The sequence below is a fragment of the Delphinus delphis genome, chromosome 1 (assembly GCF_949987515.2).
Source record: "Delphinus delphis chromosome 1, mDelDel1.2, whole genome shotgun sequence".
Taxonomy (NCBI): domain Eukaryota; kingdom Metazoa; phylum Chordata; class Mammalia; order Artiodactyla; family Delphinidae; genus Delphinus; species Delphinus delphis.
The window spans coordinates 173,063-190,217 of NC_082683.1; the positions used below are offsets into that span (position 1 = coordinate 173,063).

At 59.4% G+C, this 17,155-nt stretch overlaps 3 protein-coding genes across 8 annotated transcripts in view; 2 read left to right on the top strand and 1 right to left on the bottom strand.

Annotated features, from left to right (window-relative positions):
* Positions 1-99: 99 nt before the first annotated feature.
* HES4 (hes family bHLH transcription factor 4) overlaps positions 100-17,155 on the bottom strand; it is a 28,844-nt gene continuing 11,788 nt past the window's right edge. The window contains exons 3-6 of one of the 3 annotated variants that reach the window (XM_069540674.1): positions 2,947-3,859; positions 2,238-2,333; positions 2,062-2,149; positions 100-1,973 (exon numbers count right to left, since the gene is read on the bottom strand). In XM_069540674.1, coding sequence (XP_069396775.1) covers positions 1,588-1,973; positions 2,062-2,149; positions 2,238-2,318 — 555 coding nt within the window. In that variant the 5' untranslated portion in view covers positions 2,319-2,333; positions 2,947-3,859 and the 3' untranslated portion in view covers positions 100-1,587. Of the gene's footprint in view, positions 1,974-2,061; positions 2,150-2,237; positions 2,635-2,946; positions 3,860-17,155 lie in introns of those variants that run through there. The other 2 variants (XM_060012501.1, XM_060012491.1) reach the window with 2 other exon arrangements.
* ISG15 (ISG15 ubiquitin like modifier) lies at positions 7,306-14,067 on the top strand. Of its 2 annotated transcripts, XM_060012515.1 has the most exons (3): positions 7,306-7,438; positions 12,597-12,790; positions 13,249-14,067. In XM_060012515.1, exons 2-3 carry the CDS (start codon positions 12,788-12,790, stop codon positions 13,882-13,884), a joined length of 639 nt encoding a protein of 212 aa, XP_059868498.1. In that variant the 5' UTR covers positions 7,306-7,438; positions 12,597-12,787; the 3' UTR covers positions 13,885-14,067. The 2 variants fall into 2 exon arrangements, with proteins under 2 accessions (XP_059868498.1, XP_059868507.1); XM_060012524.1 differs by lacking the exon at positions 7,306-7,438 and having other exon boundaries at positions 12,408-12,790.
* AGRN (agrin) overlaps positions 15,924-17,155 on the top strand; it is a 32,560-nt gene continuing 31,328 nt past the window's right edge. For all 3 annotated transcript variants that reach the window (XM_060012466.1, XM_060012477.1, XM_060012470.1), the window contains exon 1: positions 15,924-16,256. In XM_060012466.1, coding sequence (XP_059868449.1) covers positions 16,050-16,256 — 207 coding nt within the window. In that variant the 5' untranslated portion in view covers positions 15,924-16,049. The remainder of the gene's footprint in view (positions 16,257-17,155) is intronic.

Genomic DNA, 17,155 nt, shown 5'->3' on the forward strand with positions numbered 1-17,155 from the left:
GTGGGGTGCTCCCCCTACCCACGAACCCACCCACCCAGCTTCATATCCCAAAGCAACCCCCACCCCCCCACCCCGGCCCACCCCTCCTGCACTGAGGCCCTCCCTGAGCAGTTCCCCTCCCCCAGCCAAGCTGAACTTCTGGCTTCTGAAATGGACCCTCTACAATTCTCCTGCTGGGAGGGCCTCCCAGGCTGGTCAGGAGCAACTCCCCCACAGTCCTGCTGGAGACCCGGCTCTCCCAGCCTCCCCAGGGCCTGTGTGCAGAGGGTGCGGCACCTGGCCTGCATGGCTGCAACTGTCCAGGACCACTGGCCTGGGCCCTGGACACTCAGGAAGACGCGCCAGGCAGCTAGAGGCCGGGGAGGAACTGGCTTGGTGGGACGTGGCAGGCCCTGCCGGGTGTGCACGGCTGAGTCCAGGAGGGCAGGTGAACCCTGCGCATGACACGGACACGGGAGCTGATGGGGCCACTGGAGGAGGGGCAGGCCAGCCCCGGCAGTGATTCACCCTCCTCCTCCGCGATGGTCCTTGGCCAGGCAGGCGGCCAACAACCATCAGGTGAACTTGGCTGTGGTTGGGAAACAGATCTTGCCTCAGCCTCAGCAGGGCTCAGGATGAGACACTGCAGTCCCAGCTGTGTGCCTTGGACCACCCCCTCACCGCACCCGGAGCACAGCCCCCAGCAGCAGCCTGGGGAGGCCTGGGACCACAGGACAGCGACTCTCGGGGTCGGGGGTGGGGGGCCATGCCCAACGCCGCCTAGGATCGCTGTATTGTAGGATGAACACACAGCCGGTGCTCAGGACGGATGCGTAGGCCGGACCAACGCCAGTTCCTTTGTACTGAAGGGGTACCTCCCCTCTCAGGGCAGGATGGGGCACACAGCAGGGCTGGGCTCTGGCAGGAGAAGAGCCCCAGCACCAAGTGCCCTTTGTCGGGCTGGCCCCCGTTCCCTGCCCCTGGGACTCAGATGCCCGCTCCTGCTGGCAGCCCTCTCCCGGGCAGACACTGGCCTGGGGCAGGCTCAACGCACGGGTGGGCACAGGCAGCTTTGTGCTCAGCCACAAGAAGGCAGGAGGTGGAACAGGCCAGAACCGAAGCTTCAGGGACAGTCAGCCCTCACCACAGCTCAGCACCAAGACAACAGTGTGAAAATACATGTCTCCACCTTCCAGGGTCCTCGCGAGTGAGAGTGGGAAACAACATGCCCAGTGATGCTGCGGGACCGCTTCCCAGCACGGAGAGACATTCTGGAAAAAGTGATGACTGGCCCCGTCCTGACTGAGCCTCCCGAGGGACCTCTCACACACCCTCCCCCCCACTCCAAGGCGGGTCGCGGCTCCAGTGCAGTTAGATACAGGCAAACGCAAGGCCGGCCGAACGTCCGCGCCGGGCACCTGCGGGCCCAGGTGGGAGCAGAACCCCCGCGGCCCGCCCTGCCCGCTCGCGCGAAGACATCAGCCGACCCCGCTGCCGGGCCTCTGCCGGACTGGACCCTTCACGAAGACGACAAAACAAAGCTCCCGACGCGGCCTCTGGAAATAAATATTTTCTGGCACAGTCTCAGCGGGTTCTGGGGCCGCGACCTCACCGCAGCCACGGCCTCCAGGGTGCGCCCCGGCCCTGAGCCGCGGCTCCGGGGGCGGCGAGGGGCTCCCCCGTCCGGCCCGGCAGGAAGGGCGGCGCCAAGACCGCCCTGGAGCGCGGCAAGGGGCAGGGGCCGTCGAAGGCTGGCGGCGGCGAGCGGCCCGCGTAAACCGCGGGCGCCAGAACTTCGGCGGCGGGGGCCGGTGGAAGCGGGCGGCGCAAGGGCCCCAGCCGGGCCAGGCAGGTCGCCAGATGGCCGAGCAGACGGGACCGCACGTCGGCCGGGACGCCCTCGCAGCCAGCCAGGAAGCGATTCACCTCGGCCAGACACTCGTGGAAGCCGGCGCGGTACTTGCCCAGGACTGCCGGGTCGGCGCGGAGGGCGGCTGCGGGGGCGGCAGGGGACAGGCGGTCGGGGCCCGCGGTGGCGGCGGCTCCGGCCCCAGAGCCCTCGCCGCCGACGCCCGCGCTCACCTGTCACCTGCACGCGCCGCAGGCTCTGCAGGTGCTTCACGGTCAGCTCCAGGATGTCCGCCTTCTCCAGCTTCGAGCGGCGGGAGCTCTGGGGGCGGGGCCGGTGTGGGCGGCTGGCAGCCCAGGAGAGCCGGGATTCCAGGCTCCCCGATCTCGCCCTCCCGCCCCCGACTCACCTCTTTCCTGAGGGCGTCCAGGAGGAGGCTCTGGAGCTGAGCGAGGCTCTCGTTGATGCGCGCTCGGCGCCGCTTCTCCATGACGGGCTTGGAGGACTGCGGGGCCGGCAGCGGCTGAGTCCCCCGGGCGTCAGCTCCCCTCTCCCCCCCGCTCCTGCCAACCGCGTCCGGCCGGGTCCCCACCTTCCGGTGCTCGGCCGCGCTCCGGGGCTGGTCCGGGGTCCGGCGGGCACCGGCCGGCGCTCCCGCCCGCGGCGAGGCCCTCAGCTTCCCCGGGGTGTCGGCAGGCATGGTGCGCCCCCGCGCCGCGCGGGGCCGAGGGCGGGCCGGACGCACGGCTTCCCGAGCCCCTCTCCCGCGGGTTCCAGGCTCCGGGACCGAGCGCGCGCTGCCAGCCGCCTGGCTATTTAAGGAAGCGCCGCCGCGGGGCGTGTGAATCCGGCTCCGCGTTCTTTCCCACACTCGCGCCAGCCAATGAGCCGCCGGCGCCGGGCAGCCCGCCCCCGGCCGCAGCCCCCGCCGGCTGTCAGTCACGCGTCCGCTCCCGGCCCACCGACCCCGCGGGCGACAAAGGCGAGCCGGGGCACCCCGCCCGCGCCCGCCTCTGGCGGCGCCGGGCCGAGGCGGGGAAGTCGCCGCGCCCGCTCCCCCGTTCCGAGCGGTGCGCCGGGAGGGGACCTCTCCGGGAGGGCGGAGGCGCGAGGCTCACCTTCCGGGCGAGCTGGGGCCGCGGGAAATCTGAAAGGAGAACTCGCGAGGGGAACCGGGTGAGGCGCCCCCGAGGAGCCGGCGAGCCTCGGCCCGCACGCCTCTGCTCTCCGCGGACCCAGCCGGGCCCTCGGGCCTCCGCGCGGCCTGCGAATCTGACCCCCGCCGGCTGCAGCACCTGCACGAGGCCCGTGACACAGTGGACGTGGAACACCAGCCACTGGGCAGGAGACAGGCTGGCCGGCCAAGGTCGTAGACAGGCAGAGTGGCATCACGGGACCAGTGAACGTGATGCCACAAGGCGGGCGGAGTGACGTCATCAGTCAGGCAGGATGACGTCATGGAACAGAATGTAAGGTGTCACTGGTCACGCTGGTGACGTCTCAGGGTTAAGGTCGATGATGACACAAGCCAGATGGGGTGATGTCATGGTCGCTGGGGATGTCACTCTCTTCCAGATTACCCAACAGTGAGCCAAGCACCAGCAAAGTAGGGCTCACAAAAAATGAGGGACACTTGTTAAAATTTTGTTTTTTAGTTCAAAGTGGCGTTGTGGGGAAAAAAGAGGGCTAAGCTTATTTTCGCGTTTGATGTTTTCATTCTGAATTCCCTTGCGCCAGCACTCTGGTCTTCTGAGTACTGAGGGTTCCAGCCCACTGTGGCCTGGCGGCCGTCTTGTCGGCATCGCACAGATGTCTCCTGAGGCCCACGGTAGACCCGGCCTGCCCTTGGGGCTGAGGAAGCGTCTCGCGGGTTCTAATCCGACGCGGGGGGCGACGGCAAACAAGCAATGTTATGCCGCAGTTGCCAGAGACAGAAAGAAATGGGTAGGTTGCTGGGGGAGAGGAAACCCCTCTTTCGACTGGGTGGTCCGGACGGCTTCTTTGCGGTGGGTTCCAGGAAAGAAGGCAGATCTGCAAGGTCCGGAGAGGAAGTGTCATGCCCAGGGTGGAAAGGGACCACAGGCCCGAGGGAGGAGGGGCAGGGGCAGGTGGGCGCGGGGCCTGGGAGAGTTGTGCTGGGCTTTTCGGAGCAGCGGAGTGGGCCGACTGGCAGCTCGGAAGGGTCACCTCGGTCCTAGGCGTACCTAGTGGGTGGGGTCGCCGGCTGGCCCCTTACCCAACACCAGTTCCCGGGGTCCCAGCCCGGGGTCACGGTGTAGACGCCTTTTCTCCTTTCTGAGGCCAACCTAGTCTGGCCCTAGCCTCGCTCTCTGGAACCCCCCAATCCCACCCCCGGCGCGAAACCGACCTCTCAGCGGTCTGCGGGGGCGCCCGGGGCGGGGCGGGAGGCGGCTACACTGGGTGTGTCTGTGGGCTGTCGCCCCCGAGGCCAGGCCCCAGAGGCGCAGCCCCGGAGGAGCGTGTGGGGCGGGGAGCGTTGGGAAGCCGCGGGCGTCGGGCAGGAGCGGGCGGTGGGGACCCACCCAGAGCACAAAGCCCTGGGAGCGCTGACTGCCACGGCGCCGGGGTGGCTGGGACCAGCCCTGAGGGGGATGAGGCCGCGGGGGTCCTGGAGTCCCCACCCCGCCCCCATCCCCCCCGGCGGGCTGCGCGCAGGAGAGAAAGCCCGCGAGTGCCCCGCTGGGAAGCGTCGGCGGAACCCCAGGCCGGCAGGCGGGGCGCTGGGACCCGGTCTGGGTGGGCTCGGCCCCCCACCCCCAGGAGACCACACAGGCAGGGGTTTCAGACCGCAAGGAGAGGCTCGAGGAGCCATGTTTGACCATGCTTTACCTGCTAGTGGTTAGACGGGTTCGCTTACCCTCCGTGCCTGTTTCCTCACCTGTAAACTGGGCTATCTTTTCATTTATCCCTGGGTTGCTGGGAAGATGAATGAGCTCCTGTTCTGAAAACACGCAGTGCATGCCAGCTTCAGTTGTTTCTGCCTGGGGGAGCAGACGCAGGCAGGGGGGAGCCACCTGGACTCGCCTCGGCCATGCGCCCTCCTGCACCCTCTGCCCTCTGAGACGCCCCCGCCCCACCCAGGGTCTCCAGGGGCCTGTGTCTTGGCCTCCCAGCCCCAGCCCCAACAAGGAGACTTCACTAGCCCAGAACAAAGTGAGTTTCCCTGGGGTGGTCACCCACACCGTCTGTGTGGTCATGTCTCTGGGCCCTCCTACCTCTGGCCGTCCCCCCACCCCGCCTTTTACATCTGGGCTTGGATCTCTGGTAGGGCCACCGGGTCTCCTGGGGGTCGTAGGGGCTCCCTTGCTCTGGGCAAGGAGGGAGAGTCCTGGGCTGCAGTTGGGAAATAGTGCTGAGGAATACTGTGGAATATTGCATTTTCCAAAGATGGCTACAACAACAGCTCCCACTCCAAATACCCTTATGGTGCACCTTGGTGAGATTTTGTGATGACATCGACCAGCAAAGACAGGGGCAGGGGTGAGATGTGAATTCTGAGGCTGGACCTTAAAAATGCCACACACGTTCACCTTGCTGTCTTGGGAAACCCGCTCTTGGAACCCGTTTGCCCCTCTGTGAGGAAGCCCAAACTGGCCCCATGGAGAGGCTCCCAAGGGGAGGCCATTGAGCCAGGAGCCCAGAAATCTCAGCTGCTGGACAGGTGATCCCAACCTGCTGCTTCAGAGCCCCCACCTCATGCCTTCCCAGCTGCTCCTGGGTGCTTTGTTCCAATTCTTGATTCACAGAACAGGACAGTTGTTACTGTGACCTTTGGGGGTCATTTGTTACACAACAGTAGTAACTGGTATAACTAAGATGGCCCAAGCCCTGGATCTGGCCCTCCGCCCCTCCCCTCCCCCTCCCCTCCCCCACCCCACTCCCCATCTTGTTCCTCCTTTTCTCCGGCAGGAAGCGATGCGCCGGAGCCTGCAGCCCTGGCTGTGTCCAGCTGACGATTTGAGTTGATTTTTGCAAGCCATCAAAGGCCAACTATTTGTCTTCCTAGATCCAGGCTTGAGTGGGCCAAGCCCCCGTTGGCTGGTGGTCCCAGGGGCATCTCCAGGGCCCACTGGTGGCCACCGGGTTTGGGGAGCAGGGGGCTGAGGCAGGAAAGTCAGTGGGGGAGTCTGTGTGGAAAGACGGGTGTATTTCCCAGGCCAGACACTGGGCTCCAGCCTTGGGTTGTGGGGGGAGGGATGGTCCTCTGCCTACCGTGACAGCGTTCCACACAACATCATTCAGACAGTGTCCCTTGGGGGTCTGCCACGTGCGATCTGTGAACACGTCCTTCCCAACCTCCAACATGGGGGTGGCACCTGCATTCCCACTCTGCCCCTCAGCATTCCACAGGCATATGAGCCCCAGAACATCAGAGACATCACAGACCACGCCCTCCGGCACCCCTTACCCTCCTGTTCCTTCCTCTTCTGCCAAGAGGCAACGGCCCGTGGACCCAGGCAGCCGGGACCAGAGTTGCCAAGTAACCAGGCTAGAACCATTGCAGGTCCTCTCCTGCAGCACGGGAGTTGGTCGCTGTGATGATAAAGTGGCAGAGGCCAGGGCTGGAGGAATCCAGCCTTCAGGCTAGAGATGAGGGAAGCAAATAGCCAGGACCCAGGCAGAAGCCAGGAGCACCAGGATGCTGACAACAAGCCTTGAGGTTCAAGGGCAGTCCCCACCCCTGTGACTGAGGGGGCGTCTTCCACCCTTACAGGTCATGAGACCAACGTACCTTCCCTCGGCCACCTGATGCCAGGTAGTGGGAGCATCCTCCCAACACCCAGTGCGTGACGGTACCTTCCCCGTGATCTGGGCGCCGTCAACATCTTTCTCCTGAATTGCGCGTTGACACCTCTCCACATTTGGGGAGCCATGTCCCCCAACTTCTGGGTGGTGACAGAATCTCCTTCCAACCCCTATCTGCCTGGCACGCTGCCTCCCTGTGGGCCCCCGTGGGTGCTGCTTTTCTCTCCACTCTCCTTGGGCCGGCGCTCCTGGGGAGTGGTGAGCTTCCCTGTCCTTCCTGCTTGGCGCGTCCAGACCGGTGTCTTCTTCACCAAAAAAGCTCCAGCTTTGAAACCTCACCTTATTAACAGACCACCCCTTTCTTAACAGACCACACAGACTACAATCGACCGAAACCTTCCTGAAGGGTTTACTCCTGGTTCCCTGTCACCTTCTCCAGACACTCCTGTCACAGTTTCTGGTGATTTCAAAATCCACACGGATGAGCCTCCAACTTTCTGGACTTCCTCGCCTCCATGGGGTGTCCTGGTGTAGCGTCAATAACTAAGCTCCGGATCCCAGGTGCTGGGTGTTGACTGTAGCTCTCAGTTTCCCACCCACCCTGGAGGCCCCACCCACCGGAAGCCCCGCCCACAGGGGCCAGGTCGGGGCTGGAGCCTGAGGCGGAAGGTCCAACGCCCTTCGGCTGCTGTTCCAACAGCGTCGCCTGGGGTCCTGCCTCCTCCCTCCACATCCCCATACCTTTCTCTCAGGTCCCGTCTCCCGCGTGACCACTGGGATGTATACGCAGTAGCCTGGGCGAGAGGTGACTGTGCCCTGGACCAGGGTGCACAGGTGTACGTGGTGAGGACTGTGAACTTCTTGGGAGGGTTTTTTGCTGTTACTGCTGCTGTTTGATCATTGAAGGGCTTAAAAATAAAAGCAAGTGTGTTAAACATGATATAGATACTGTCTTAAAGGTTTAAGGAAGTTTAAGGTAGTTTGTAAATGAAACCAAATATTAACCAAAGACCCCTTTATAAGTGGCTGTTGTAATTTCATAAATAGGATATTCAGGCAGGTTTGTGACTAGAATTTATATATTTTGTGGTCATGTTATTAGGTGCATACAAATTTAAAATCTTTTTTTTACCAATGAACTCAACCTTCTATTGCTATGCAACCTTCTGTATCTAATAATGCTTTGACTGGCCCGAGGCAGGGGACGCAGTCAGACTCACAGGTTGCATCAGACCGAAACTTTCCAGACCACCCAGTTCCAGAAACTGACCTGGAGACTTTCAGGACCACCCGGTTCCAGGAACTGACCTGGGGACTTTCCACCCGGCCCAGCCTTCCCGCCTTTCGAGGGGCGGGACTAGCGGTCCCCCAGGATACCCGAAAAGACCACAAATAAGGAATACCCTGCGCCCTCCCAGATTCACCACACCCCTTTCCCTTCTTCCCCTATAAATTCTGCCCAAACCCCCGCCCGGGCGCGACTTCCCTGGCCCCTTTCACTCGGATCAGTGAACCTCGCCCGGGAGCGTTCCCAAATACAGCTTGCTTAAGCTCTCCTCTGTTTCTTGGTGCCGTTCCTTACAGTAAGATTTCTTTGTTAATCTGTTAATAAAATTGTTAATGTAGCCACATTGGCTTCCTTTTAGTTAACATTTACCTGGTAGGTTTATTTTCATCCTTTTACTTTCAGTTTCCCATATCCTTATATTTCAGATGATTCGTGTCTTCTGTAAGCCACATAAAATCAGATTATTTTTAACCAGGCTGACAACCCTGGTCATTTAGTCCCCCTGGATTTCAGACCTCTGCTCTGTAGAACTTTGAGGGAATCCATTTCTGTTGTTTTAAGCCACCAGTTTGTGGTGACTTAAAAGCCACCAAGACAGGGAGACACGTGCTTCCAGGTGCTATCACTTTGTCTGCCTAAAGCCTTTGTGTTTAGTTCCTCTTGTCAAAAGCAGGTGACAGGGCTTCCCTGGTGGCGCAGTGGTTGAGAGTCCGCCTGCAATGCAGGGGACACGGGTTCGTGCCCCGGTCCGGGAAGATCCCATACTGTGGATGGGCCCCTGAGCCATGGCCCCTGAGCCATGGCCGCAGAGCCTGCGCGTCCGGAGCCTGTGCTCTGCAACAGGAGCGGCCACAGCAGTGAGAGGCCTGTGTACCGCAAAAAAAAAAAAAAAAAAAAGCAGGTGACATTCAATGAAGTAACTAAAAGAAAATAAAGACTCTATTACTGTATGTCAGTATTAAGAAATTAGGAGACGTATGCCATGTTTTTGTTTTCTCTTTTTAAATTTTTAATTTCTTTTTAAAAATTTTAAATTGTTGTCTCTTTGCCATGTTTAATAATGGTCATCTGGGGACCTCCCTAGCGGTCCAGTGGTTAAGACTCCTAGCTCCCAATGCAGGGGGCATGGGTTCGATCCCTGGTCAGGAAACTAAGATCCCGCATGCCGCACCGCATGGCCAAAAACAAAAACAAAAACAAAATAATGGTCATCTGAAGGAGATTGAGAGATTTTCACATTCTGTATTCTTTGTTATGTTTCTGGTTTTCTTTTTATAATACTAATATTATTTATGCAAGGAATGCGTCGAGATAGAAACTTAAAATAATATAAAGAAACAAGTTTTTAAACTTTTGTGCATGTTAACAACTTTGGTGCCATATGAGATTATTTTGGGGGAGGGGAGGTGGAATGATTAATTCATATGCAAAACAATTTGTTTTTTTCCAGTCTTTTACTTATTTAATTTTTTATTTATTTGATTTTTTTTTTTTTTTTTTTTTTTGCTGTACGCGGGCCTCTCACTGTTGTGGCCTCTCCCGTTGCGGAGCACAGGCTCCGGACGCGCAGGCTCAGCGGCCATGGCTCACGGGCCCAGCCGCTCCGCGGCATGTGGGATCCTCCTGGACCGGGGCACGAACCCGTGTTCCCTGCATCGGCAGGCGGACTCTCAACCACTGCGCCACCAGGGAAGCCTTATTTATTTGATTTTTAATGTATTTTAAAGTATTTATTTTTAAGTATTTATTTTAATTTTATTTATTTACTTACTTATTTATTTTCGCTGTGCCATGCAGCATGTGAGATCTTAATTCCCTGACCAGGGACTGAACCCATGCCCCCTGCAGTGGAAGCCTGAAGTACTAACCAGTGGACCACCAGGGAATTCCCTAAGTATTTATTTTTACTTTTAGCTAACATATGCCTGTGATATGCTGTTTGTGATAGTAAAAACTTGGGAATAACCTACATATTCAACAATATGGGACTGGTTAACTAACTTACACTGTATTCTATGATGGACTCATTATACTATGGGCAACATATACAGCCATGAAAACAACTTGCGTAAAAGCATCTATTCATATGGAAAAATGTTTGTGAGATACTTGTGAATGAAGCACTTTAGAAAATGGTGAGAGTAGCATGAGGGTTTCTTTTTTTTCAGTTTTCTTTTTTATTGAGGTGAAGTTCATGTAACATACTTAACCATTTTAAGGTATATAATTCAATGGCATTTAGTATATTTAGTACAACCATCACCTCTATCTAGTTCCAAAACATTTTATCATTCCCAAAGGAGGCCTTGTCTCCATGAAGCAGTCACTCCCCATGCCCCCTGGCCCCCAGCCCCTGGCAATCACTTTTTTTTTTTTTTTTGTGGTACACGGGCCTGTCACTGTTGCGGCCTCTCCCGTTGCGGAGCACAGGCTCCGGACGCGCAGGGTCAGCGGCCATGGCTCACCGGCCCAGCCGCTCCGCGGCACGTGGGATCTTCCCGGACCGGGACACGAACCCGTGTCCCCTGCATCGGCAGGCGGACTCTCAACCACTGCACCTCCAGGGAAGCCCTAATTATTTTCTTCTTTAACTTTTTTTTTGGCTGCGTTGGGTCGTTGTTGCTGCGCGCAGGCTTTCTCTCTAGTTGCGGCGAGCAGGGGCTACTCTTTGTTGCGGTGCGCGGGCTTCTCGTTGTGGTGGCTCCTCTTGTTGCGGAGCACTGGCTCTAGGCACGTGGGCTCAGTAGTTGTGGCACACGGGCTTAGTTGCCCCTCGGCATGTGGGGTCTTCCGCGGAACAGGGCTCAACCCCATGTCCCCCGCATTGGCAGGTGGATTCTTAACCACTGCACCACCAGGGAAGTCCCTTGTGGACATTTCGTATCAGTAGAATCATACAATATGTGACTTTTTGTGTCTGGCTTCTTTCACTGAGCATCATGTTTTCAAGGTTCATTCACTTTGTAGCCTGCGTCAGTGCTTCATTCCTTTTTATGGCTAATATTCCATTACAAGGATGGACCACACTTTGTCTATGCATCCACGTGCTGATGGTGTTTGCTCCCCCAGTTTCTACCATTCATCTCCTGTGAATAGAGCTACTGTTAACATTTGTGTGCAAGCATTTCTCTGAACACCTGTTTGGAGTTCTCTCGAGCATATCCCTAGGAGTGGAATTGCTGGGTCACGTGAAAATTCTGTTTAACCTTTTGAGGAATGACTAGACTGTTTTCCACAGTGACTTCACCATTTCACATTCCCATCAGCAATGTATGAGAGTTCCATTTTTCTACATCTTCACCAACACTTGTTATTATTCCCTTTTTAATTATTATAGTTGTGCTAACAGGTGTGACATAGTATCTCACTGTGTTTTTTTTTTTTAATAAATTTATTTATGTATTTATTTATCTTTGGCTGTGTTGGGTCTTGGTTGCTGCGCGTAGGCTTTCTCTAGTTGCGGCGAGCAGGGGCTACTCTTCGTTGCGGTGAGGGGGCTTCTATTGCAGTGGCTTCTCTTGTTGCGGAGCACGGGCTCTAGGCGCACAGGCTTCAGTAGTTGTGGCATGCAGGCTCAGCAGTTGTGGCTCACGGGCTCTAGAGCACAGGCTCAGTAGTTGTGGCACACGGGCTTAGTTGCTCCGCGGCATGTGGGATCTTCCCGGACCAGGGCTTGAACCCGTGTCCCCTGCATTGGCAGGTGGATTCTTAACCACCGCACCACCAGGGAAGTCCCTCACTGTGGTTTTAATGTGCATTTCCCTAGTGACCAATGATGTTGACCATCTTTTCATGTGGTTGTTGGCCATTTATATATTTTCTATTTTAAAATGTCTATTTAAGTCTTTTGCCCAACTTTTAACTGAGTTGTTTATCTTTTTGTTGTTGAGTTGTAAAAGTTCCTTATATATTATGGATACTAGACCCTTATCGGACATGTGATTTGCAAATATTTTCTACCATTTTGTGTATAGTTTTTTTTTTCACTTTGTCAATAGTGTCCAGGAGTTCATTTTTGTAGAAAATAAGATACATATCTTTCATTGAAACAATGAGAACAGGGACTTCCGTGGTGGCGCAGTGGTTAAGAATCCGCCTGCCAATGCAGGGGACGCGGGTTCAACCCCTGGTCCGGGAAGATCCCACGTGTCGCGGAGCAACTAAGCCTGCATGCCGCAACTAGCCCGCACGCCTAGAGCCCGTGCTCCGCAACAAGAGAAGCCACTGCAATGAGAAGCCTACGCACAGCAACAAAGAGTAGCCCCCCCCCCACTGCAACTAGAGAAAGCCCGTGCACAACAACGAAGACCCAAGCAGCCATTAATTGATTGATTGATTGATTGATTGATTAATTAAAAAACAATCTGAACAAATTATGTCATAAACAAATGGAGGTTATCTCTGGGTAGTTTAGATTGTCACTATTTTATGTTATTTCTGAATTAACCCTGGCAATGATTTCCGAGTTTACTAATTTTGCAGATTGGTAAATGGAAAGTGAAAGTTTCCAATTGTTCGCTCATGTTATGATGTGTGTGCGTCTTGCAAAGGACCCGAGGTGTTGGACATGCAGGGGGTTTCTGAACACACACCCCTGGAGGCGGGATGCTGTCACAGTCCCCAGGCCCCGCTGGCCAGGTGGAAAGCCCCAGCCCACCCCTGCCTCAGTTTCTTGTCATTGTCATTCTGTTTTGTTTCTGCTATTCACTCCAGGGCCCGCCTCGGGAAAAGGAAACCGAAACTGAAGCTGAATTCGGCTACTGTGTGGCTGGCTCCCCGACACCGCCCTCTGACGTGGTTGCTCAGGCTTTAAAAAGGCTGAGCTGCCACGGCTGGAGAAGAGCTGAGAGCGGAGAGGCAGCCAACCAGTGCTTGCAGAGGACCTGGCGCCAGGGCCCACAGCCATGGTGAGGCGGGTTAGACAAGTGGGGCAGGTGGGCTCGTACCCCTCCCCCGGTGGCATCTCCCAGGGGCGGAACACCTACATGTGCAAGGCAGGCAGAGCTGCTCAGAACCCCCAGGTTCTTAAGCGTGAGGGGAGGGACAGGGCTCCTTCTGACAGCAGGGTCTGGGTCCTCAGAGGTGGGTTCTGCCCAGTGGGCAACCCTGAGATCCCTTGGGATCAGCACAGGGGGGCGTCTTAGCAGGTGAAGGGAGGCAACGTGATGGTTGTGGGTGGTGACTATTCTTCTAGAAATGCCCGCATGCACTCTCCAGCACCTGGCGTCCCCCTCCTGGTGGGAGGGGAGGCTGGAGAGGAGGGGGCAGCATCACGGGGTCTAGCAGCTTGCCCCACTGCCAGTGTCACGCGTGCAGTGCTCCCAGAACTGGTGCCAGGGTCTCTGAGCCTGTGTGATGCCCACAGGGTAGGAACCTGAAGGTGAAGATGCTCGGGGGCCAGGAGATCCTGGTGCCCCTGAGGGACTCCATGCTGTCATCCGAGCTGAAGCAGCAGATCACCCAGCAGATCGGCGTGCCCGCCTTCCAGCAGCTCCTGGTCCACCAGGACACTCGCAAGGTGCTGCAGGATGGGGTGCCCCTGGTCTGCCAGGGCCTGGGCCCCGACAGCACCGTCCTGCTGATGGTGCAGAGCTGCAAAGACCCCCTGAGCATCCTGGTGAGGAATAACAAGGGTCGCAGCAGCACCTACGTGGTCCAGCTGACGCAGAGGGTGGCCGAGCTCAAGCTGCAAGTGTGCCAAAAGGAGCACGTGCAAGCCGACCAGTTCTGGCTGAGCTTCGAGGGGAAGCCCATGGAGGACGCGCACCAGCTGGGGGAGTACGGCCTCACCACCATGTGCACCGTGTTCATGAATCTGCGCCTGCGGGGGGGCGGGGCAGGGCCAGGAGGGCCGCGGGGAGGGCGCCCCACTGAGCACCAGGAATACAGTTGTAGCACCCTCTGTAGCAGCATTCTGCACCCTTCTGGTGAGATTGGGGGAGGGGTGGAGGAGGGAGTGGTAAGAGGGGACCCAGGGTCGCTGGGGGAATCAGCAGGCTAGGGTGGCCAAGTTAAGGGACAAGCCTAGTGGGATCAAAATGGTGACCTCCGCCTGCCCCCAGAGAAACTGAAGGTGTGTCCCCACATCTTTGGGAAATTAACTTCTAGAGAAATAAAAAGAGGCATATCTGCTGGAGCCTATCGCTGTCTTCACATTGAGCCATGGTCAGCCCCTGCCTGCACAACTGGTCCCCACTCCTCACATCTGGGTCAGCAGGTAGCACAGGGAGGGGAAGGCCTGGCGAGGTCCCAAAGGCCACAAGGCGAGTGTCCCTGGAGGCGGTGAGTCCGTAGGGCCTGCCTGGGCCAGTTGTGAGGGAGGCTTCCCCACACCAGCTGGGGTCTGGGGGCCTCTTGACCCTCCAGGAACCATCAGCCTACACTGTCCAGCCTGCATTGGTCTGGGGAAAAGTGGTGACAGGGCCTTGGGCACTCACATCACCATCAGGGCGAGCTGCTGAATCAGCAAATACACCCTCCTTCAGGGTTCAGTTCATGAAGGGGCCACAGCCAGTAGGTGAGGGGGTACCTGGGATAGGGGTTCCTCCCATCCACGTGGAAGAGTTTGTCCCAGATAGGGGGCACCTAATTTGGCAAAACTACAGCCACTTCCACACCGGATGCATTTTTCTGTGCCAGTTTTCCACATGAGCCACTCGGGAGCCAGGCTGAGTCAGCCTTAGACACGGGTGGGGGGGGTGCGGGGGAGCATAGAACGTACACCTCTCTGGGCCAAAGTCCATGACTCTGGGGACACTCAGTCCTCAGCCTTCAGACTCTTCAGTGGCATTTGGCTGCAGACCCAGAAGCCCCCTTTCTGGTCTGTGGGGGTCCGTATCTGAGCTGGGGGACCCCCCAGGTCTGGCTTGCCTGTGACAAATATGTGTAGACATGCAGGTGTGGGGGGGGAGGGCTCCTGGCTCCAACCTCAATTTCCTGGGCCCCCAACCTCACCTCTTTGTCATACTGTAACTTAACAAGTGTAAGCACACCCCCTCGGTGCCACCCTCCTTTCTTGAACCGCCCCCACCAGGGTCTAGGCGACGTAGGGTCCCCCGAGGGGCCTCTGCTGCTGCTCACCCTTCATTGCCTCCAGCTCAGAGGTCCGTGGCTGGCGTGGGTGAGGGGATGTGCGGCAGACCCGGCCCTGGAGGGACAGAGGGATCTCCTCTCCCTCCCCACCCCCACCATCTTCAGCTAGGTCGGGGTCTAATCTGGACCCTCTGGGTCTCGGTTTACCCGCCTGGACCCTGTGGGAATGTCTGGAGAAGCGCCTTGGGGGAGCTGGGGAGGGGGCGTGGCTGGCCGTCCACCGCAGACGCAATCGCCGCCTCGGACAGCAGGGGGAGCCCGCAGCCCTGCAGAGGGGCCGGAGCTGACCCGGGACCGGGAGGTGGGCGGGTCTGCGCTCCGTTGCGACCAATCGCCGCAGCCCCCGGCCCGCATTGGTCCCGGCAGGCCGGGGGGTCCCGGGCCGGCCGAGCTTCCGTCCCCAGTTCCAGCGAGGGGCTGGGGTCCCCCGTCAGGTTCCTCCTGCCGGGGGAGGGGCACAGCCCAGCAGGGCTCGAGGGGCGGCGGGGCCCCGGATCTGGCAGCCCCTCCCCGCGGCCGGGGAGCCCCCGCCGCCCCAGCCCCGGCGCAGCCTGGAGCCCCTTGGAAGTCCCGTCACGTCGCTTCCAGATTATGCATTAACCCGATTTCAGCCGCATTTCCTGGCGGGGGTGGGGAACGTCCGCGCAGGCGGGGGAGGGGCGTCCGTGGGGGTGCGCCGCAGCAGGGAGAGCACCCTCGATCCCGCCCTGCCCCCGCCCCTCGGCCGGGCCAGGCCCATCACCCACATTGGCCCGACCCAGACTGGCCCTCTCCCTCCCCCAGCCAGGCCTCCGCCCGGCGCCGCCGTCCCGGCGCTTTGTTCGCGGCCGCCGCGGGTCGCAGGGCGCCGGGCGGGCCGGGGGCGGGCGCGGGCGGGCCGGGGCGGGGGGGGGGGGGGGGGGGGAAGAGGGAAGGGGGTGGTGCTGCCCCCGGTCCCGCCCCCGGCCCGCCCCCGCGCCGCCCGCGCTCCCGCCGCCTCCCAGGAGCTGCGTCCCGTCCTGTCCAGTCCAGTCCCTGGCGCGGCCCGGCCCGTGAGCTTGCTCCGGCCGCCTTCCGCCGTCCTCCGCCCGCGCCATGGCCAGCCTGCGGCCGTCCGGCCAGGCTCCTCTGCAGCCACTGCTGCTGCTCCTGGTGGTGGCCGCGCGCGCCCTGCCCGGCGCCGACGGGACGTGCCCCGAACGCGCGCTGGAGAGGCGGGAGGAGGAGGCGAACGTGGTGCTCACCGGCACCGTGGAGGAGATCCTCAACGTGGACCCGGTGCAGCACACGTACTCGTGCAAGGTGGGCCCCCGCGTGACCCCCGGGACCCTGAGCCCCCTTCGGACCGTCCTGGAAGCCTGGGTTGGGGGCCTCTCCCCCGCGATCCCGGCCCCCTAGCCCGGAGGTCCTGCCATCGCGACGCCGGCCGCCCCGCTGAGACCCCCGCCCCGGGCCGTGGGAACGAGCCCCAGACGCTCCGCAGCGCCCGCGCCCGCTCCCTTGGCGTCCGCCAACCCCCGCGTGGGGCGCCGGGTCTGGGAAAACTCGCGAGCGCTGGAGGGAAAGTTCTTGCGGTGCCGCTGCCATCCCGCCTCGCGGTGCCGAGGCCCCGGAGACCTGATCGTGTCTGCCCCTTCAACCCAAGCCCCCTCCCTTACGGGAAACAAGTGCGCCTCCCCCGAGGGAGAATGTTCCGCTACCGCACCCCCTACCCACCGGCCAAAGAAAAGGAACAGGGACGAGGGGAGGTGACGCTTTCTGCTTGGGGTGGAGGTGGGGTTTTGGCCTGTGGTCAGTGCTGTCGCCCCCCCCCCCCCAGAGGCGAGAAGGGGTGGTCAGGAGAGAGTGGAGGGGTGCACATTCTTATCTCCCAACCCCAGGGCTCCTGGTGGGGCATGCTGCAGTGATGGGTTTGGGGGCCGGAGCAGAGAAGTGGGCGGGGCCGTTGCTGAGCTTCAAGTGTCGGGGTGCAGGGCAGGTGCCCCATCCTGCTCCTGAGAGACCTGAATCTCCCCCGGCCACAGGGAGGGAGAACTTGCCTGGCCTCTCCTTCAGTTGGATCTGGGAGCCCCCTGGGATAGGTCTAGTGGGGTTTTTCCCACAATCTGTTCCTAGGGAGGGCTCAAGGGACCCAGGGCCCTGCCCCCCTCTGGCCCCTAAAACCACCTCCCCGACCAGAAATCGGATCATTCCTCTTCCAT